We start from the raw sequence: 6,223 nt of genomic DNA on the forward strand, positions 1-6,223 counted from the left end.
TCTGAAAATACACATACAAGCCACTTGTGTGTTCTTTTGTGCCATCTCTGTAGCACAAATTTATTTCTTAAATACTGATTTCATTTGATTGGTAACTTATTATTATTCTACTTGTTTTTATTCTGTTGTTTTAATTAGAAATGTTATAAACTTATAAATATATTTTTTTGAATTTGACATAAAAGATGACACTTTTAATAGTTAGAAAAATGCCATTACAAAGGTAAAAACAAAATTCCCTGTAAATAACTTTAAGGAGTCAAATATCACCTCGTAATGGGAAGGTACATTTTTTATCAGAATTTTTTTATTACTGATTAGAAGGTGCTCCTAAATTTTTGACCATGCTCCTAAATTTTTTAAATTAGGAGCACAAGTGCTCCTAAAAAGAAAAGTAAGCGTAGAGCCCTGTGTAACCAGGTAAGGAAATTTTCAATGCCAGCAAAACACATTTTCTGCTCAACAACTGTTACAATCCCACTGCCTGCCTAATATTCAGTTTCACTCAAAAAAGCATCACATTTACAGAATGATTTAAAATGATTTAAAACAGAAATGATTTACAACTTCAAGTCGTCTTTAAAGAGAAATACAGTTGGGAAACTCACCAGCTGAAATTCCCTGCGCCGGTCATATGCGTTCTGTATGCCGGTGTCAGCCCAGAGGGCACGGATTGAAGGCAGGTACTGCAGGAACACTTTGGTCTGCATCATCCCTTGCGACACCATGGCTGATCGTGTGTCAAAAGCCATCATGATGTCTCCATGTGCCTGGTTTGAAGGGTCTCCCCATGGGATATGCAGCTTTTCTCGGGCATCCACAAGCACTCGAACACCTGTGATGGCAGCAATAGGAGGAATATAATGTAAATATTGAAGTATGATATTGTGTACACAAAGTTCAATATGATGCTTTTTTGAGTGTAACAAAGCAAAAAACATTACACGCCAGTTTTTTTCAACACATGGGAAATTAGGATGCACACAATTAATAACACAAAAAGGACATTTTATCACAACTTTATCATTTATCTATCGTAATAATTGACAAGTGGTCTTTATGAAAGTAAACATTTCAACTGTGCAGTGGCATGCTAGTAAGGCTTGTGGTTTTATATATATATATATATATATATATAAACTTATAGAAACTTAACATTGCATTTAAAGGAACAGCAGCAGCAGGTGAACTAAAAGACATTTCCAGTGTAGACACGTGTATTGTGTAAATACTAGAGGAAATAATTGACAAGTGGTCTTTATGAAAGTAAACATTTCAACTGTGCAGTGGCATGCTAGTAAGGCTTGTGGTTTTATATATATATATATATATATATAAACTTATAGAAACTTAACATTGCATTTAAAGGAACAGCAGCAGCAGGTGAACTAAAAGACATTTCCAGTGTAGACACGTGTATTGTGTAAATACTAGAGGACTGCAATCTGATTCAGCATTACTAATGACTTAGGGCTGCAGAAATCCACAGAAAGTATCACAGATTTCCTCAATTCAAACACATTAGTTTTAAAAGACCAGAACTTTTTAAATTTTTTACAAAAGCTATTTGGCCTTTTGCATTTCTCTACTACATTTCTGTAGTTCAGTTGAATAATTAGTTAAAGTGAGTGATCAGATCACAAGTCTAGAATTAAAACGTACATAAAAACTGGCAATACAGGGCTAGTGAGACTTGTCATTTAAGATATCAAGCCAAATAAATGACATACATTGCACAGCAAAAAATATGCAAGTCAATCAATATGACATGAATTATTTATTTTACGTTTTATCATTTACACTTAATAACAATACTTCAAAGAATACAATTCAATAAGTTAAGAATATTATTTTTAGAAACAAGAGAATAAAGATAAATAACAATTACATACAATCTTTCAAATTTATATTTAATAATAATTGTATTACAAAACTTTTTTAAAAAGTCAGTTAACGTACAAAAACGTTTCCTAGTATCATTTAAAGCAGTCTGATTTAAAGTGTCATGATTATTTGATAAATAATGATTATTTTTAGTGCAAACTCTGCCTCAAGCATTTCAGCTGTATGCTCATAAAGCAAATGTATTGTCATTTACACCTTTGTCGAATCCATCCCTAACCACTCTGTGTTGTGTATTTTCTGGTAATCAAATGAACATTCAGAACATTCGTATTTAAATCGTCTTTTTGCAGTTGAATATTCACAGACACAGTCCATGAAATTCCGCGTTATACAGTAAATTCTGTTTTTGACTGGATTCCGTGATTCCGTCCAGGTTTTCTGCATCGCGAAAATCATAGGGCCCTACTAATGTAGCAAACGAATATGATAAGCTCATTGTGAGAGTAAAAGACGGGGACATTGGTGTTTATTTACTTAGCATTGAGTCTCTCCAACTAGGTGACAACGTAGCGTTAAATCACCATTCAGCAGACTCAAGCCACCACCGCAGTGCCATCTATTGGACTGCAGACAGGTACTAACTTTTCAATCTGCTACGTTACTGACTGTACTGACAAACTATGCTGACACCGTGTCTGCGCCGCAACAAAGCGACCGTTGAAAATCATTTGAACTTTGTGTCAGCATGTCATAAATAGAACGAGGCATCAGTTTACTGCATCCAGTGTAGACAACATCACTGATTATAATGGGTTCTATTCTACACCGGACGCGAGCGGCGCAACAAAATAGAATTGAAATGTGATGTGACCGATGTGATAAGCATGAGTTCTGGGCCGAGTGCGCGGCCGGTATAAACACCAGCATTGACTGAGTGGCCGCGATCAGCTCCGGTGGCCGTAACACAGGCTTTAATGCACCGCAGACGTGTGCCGTGATGCGCAGATCAGCTCTAGTCTCTAACGTCACTGAATCTGCTGTTAAAAATGAGCCATCCATTCGTCATTTCATCATGCAAAACTAAGAATTAGAATCATTGTAATATCAACATCGATCAAATATAGGTGCGGGTTGGTGGCGGGCGGATAATTTGAAGCAGCGGACTCAGTAAAGTTTGAGCTCATCAGCGAATCTCTACATTACACTGACCTGGGTTGCCAGTAGGGCTGGGTATCGTTCAAAATATTTCGATATCGATACCGATACGCTAACTGTGCTGTCATCATCAGCACATATGCTTCAATGACTCTGCTCTAGTGGGTCTAGAATAGATTATTACTGAACATGCATTCAGTGCAATAAACTTCAAAACCCATGCTACATGTATGGAATAAATGTGATTTCTGCACCACCCACACTGCATGTCATAAATATCACATACCTAACTGTTGTTCTGTCTAAATGAGTCGCAAATCTCACTTCAATTTATGCTTAATTGACAGTGCAGAAATTACAGTGAATCTCAGTTGCATTACACAAGTATATTACAGTTGCACAGATCATCCCCTGAGCCTCTGAAGAGCAAAGGAGCTCTCATGTGTCCTACGAAAGACAAAGCACCAGAATAGCTTCAGTCGAGTCATCAAAGGCTATCCGTCCACTTCTGTGATGCAGTACAGCAACAACATGAAAATCCTGGTTGTATCAACAGAAAAATAAAAAGATTAACATTTTACTAATGCACTGGCAAGTCCCGAGAATCAAGCATGAGACATGTGGCTGCAACTTCCTACACCACTCCTGGGCGAGGGTTTGAGAACCAGCGGTGAAAACAGTGGTGATGTTGGTCTCTAGATTTGTACACTCAGATTATCGGCGTAGGAGAGTCCCATTGTGAGCTGGTTTTCACAACTGGTTTTCTCTTTCAAAACCTGGCCCAAGCAGTCACAGTAGAAATAACCTGCTAAACCAGTTTCCACTTACAGCTCTGTCTCACAATGACAGACAAAAAGCAAGAGCTCTTTTGACCTTTAATATACAGTGGGTACGGAAAGTATTCAGACCCCCTTAAATTTTTCACTCTTTGTTATATTGCAGCCATTTGCTAAAATCATTTCCAGGCTCAGACTACAGATAATGGTGGGATATTTGCAACAGCAATACCAAGAAAGTTTACTCACTACAATATGGTGCAAACACATGTAACATTTAGGATGCTTTTGATATCAAACGAGGTGGTCTCGGCTCGATTGAAAACGAACTCTGGAGCGGTTCGGTTGTAGTGAGAAAGCAATCCGATCTAACGGACCAACGAACCAGGCTATATCACAATTTATGATGGGTAATTACGTAAGTTCCGTGAAAAGCATTAGCTTTGTTGTTTTGCTAATACCTCAAAATGAACCTGTGAATGTCTGTGGGTGAGCACGTCTTTGCCATTCAAAAATCAAAGCGCACTTTTTTATTTTATAATGCCGTCTTATTGCTTTTCTTTGTAGTAGGTGCATATTAAAAAAGTTTTCCCAACCAATCCTGGACTACTGCTCAAAATGATAAATTATTATAACGACAGCTACTAAAAAAACCAACAATAAGCCCGCGAAGCTGTTATCGTTCCATCCTGACGGATGGAATCCCGGAAAATAAACCGTGGAACTTTGACCAATGAGAGAACAGTTTACTCGCGCGTGACTTTTATTAACAAATTTGGTCCGTTTAGAAACTTTGCCGTGTGAAAGCGAACCACACCAAGCATAAAAAGCAACACTGTAATAATTTTAATCCGTTTCGGAACAAAGCAATCAATCTACAGGTGTGAAAACACCCTTAAACAGGGTTTGTGCAGATACTGTAAAATAAAATTCCAGGACTTTCAAGGACTTGCACTACTTTTTTGGTTTTCAAGGACTAAAATCAGATCTCACTTATCAATCAATATTAGGGGTGCTCGGATTGATCGGCTACCGATCACAATCGGCTGATAATCGCTTTGGGATGATTGATCGGCGGTCTCTAAAAAGGCCGATCTCATAAAACCGATCTCAAGCTGATGACGCGCCTGCCGTGAGAGGTTTGGCTCAACATGCATCGGCACCATCTCAGTCTTTGTCCGGCACGGGTGAAATAATTATAATGCTTTAGGTGAGGTACAATTCATATTTCTTCATTAAATAACTTCTAAAGTAATTTGAAAAAGTTTGTGACATAATTTCACAAACAGCGTGAGTGAATCACCACGCGTGCTCTCTCTCTCTCTCAGAATGCAAATGGCTTCAAATCACATCGCGTCTGCAGTATAAGTGAGCTGCACAGTTGACACAGGAATTGTCACTTGTCACTAAAGTCTATAAATCTTTTTAATTCTTGCCAGTGTTTAAACCATTCAATGCTCGCGCGCTTTCCTGGAGACCGTGCACTCATGCACACTCGCAGCGCACACACATAATGCCAGGTTCACATTGCTTTGTTTGCAGTGCGTATTTTTTCCGTGCTCATGTTAACGGATTAAAGCGTTCACACTGCACACACGGTTGTGGACCGCCAGTGCGTTTAGGAGCAGTGCGTCTGCAGCAGTGCAGAGATAGTTTCCGCACCAAGTCTATTTTTGCTGTGCTGCACGCGCTGAATTAAAGTAACCGCGCATTGTTTGCTGTAAATATGAACATGCATTGACACAAAAATGTAGTAATTACACCATAGATGCATATAATTAAAGTCTACTGTGTTTCACAGTCAAAACATAGGCTATGGCTTTTTGGCTAGGTTTAAAGGAAAAGAGCACTTTTAGATAAACAAGGCCATAATTTTAAAGTTCTTAAAGTTCTTTATAAACCGCAGGATTGCTTGTAATAAAGATTTAAATGCAAAAGAAAAGGCAGTAGAGCTTACTGTTTCTGTCAGTAGTAAGTTTTAATTTAGAATGTTTGTGATAACGTAAGAAAAGCAGTTTAATTGCTGTGCTTTAGCAACTTCATATATAAATCTAGAAGTAAATGCAAAAGTAAAAAGCATTGAATAATTGATGAAAGATTATATTACTGTACTGTGTAAAAAAAGAATCACAATGTTGAAAAAGCATTAAGTAACAATGTTCGGATTTAAAATCAAAATAATGGATAAATGTTGTGTTTGTGGTAAACAGCCACAGATCAGGAGCAGACTCCTGTGTGAAAGCACAGTCCGTGCTGCTTCTGTACCACACATGGACTACATACGCACTGCAAACGGAGTATATGTGAACCTCACATACACAAGCTCACAAGCTATTGTGCAACAATTACACGATTGTAAAAACAAAAATGCAGTGCATGATCAAACATTTAGGTGAGATAAATATATATTTTTGAAAAATGTCTAAAAAAATGCCCCCCTCCCCCCC

At 37.7% G+C, this 6,223-nt stretch overlaps 1 protein-coding gene across 1 annotated transcript in view; it reads right to left on the bottom strand.

Annotated features, from left to right (window-relative positions):
• Positions 1-6,223, bottom strand: part of LOC107719992 (guanine nucleotide-binding protein subunit alpha-13-like) — a 24,979-nt gene that overhangs the window by 12,785 nt on the left and 5,971 nt on the right. Inside the window, exon 2 of the mRNA XM_016527554.1 lies at positions 609-835. Within this exon, the coding sequence (XP_016383040.1) occupies positions 609-835 (227 nt within the window). The remainder of the gene's footprint in view (positions 1-608; positions 836-6,223) is intronic.

Source organism: Sinocyclocheilus rhinocerous, unplaced genomic scaffold (assembly GCF_001515625.1).
Source record: "Sinocyclocheilus rhinocerous isolate Xijiao unplaced genomic scaffold, SAMN03320098_v1.1 scaffold273, whole genome shotgun sequence".
Classification (NCBI taxonomy): domain Eukaryota; kingdom Metazoa; phylum Chordata; class Actinopteri; order Cypriniformes; family Cyprinidae; genus Sinocyclocheilus; species Sinocyclocheilus rhinocerous.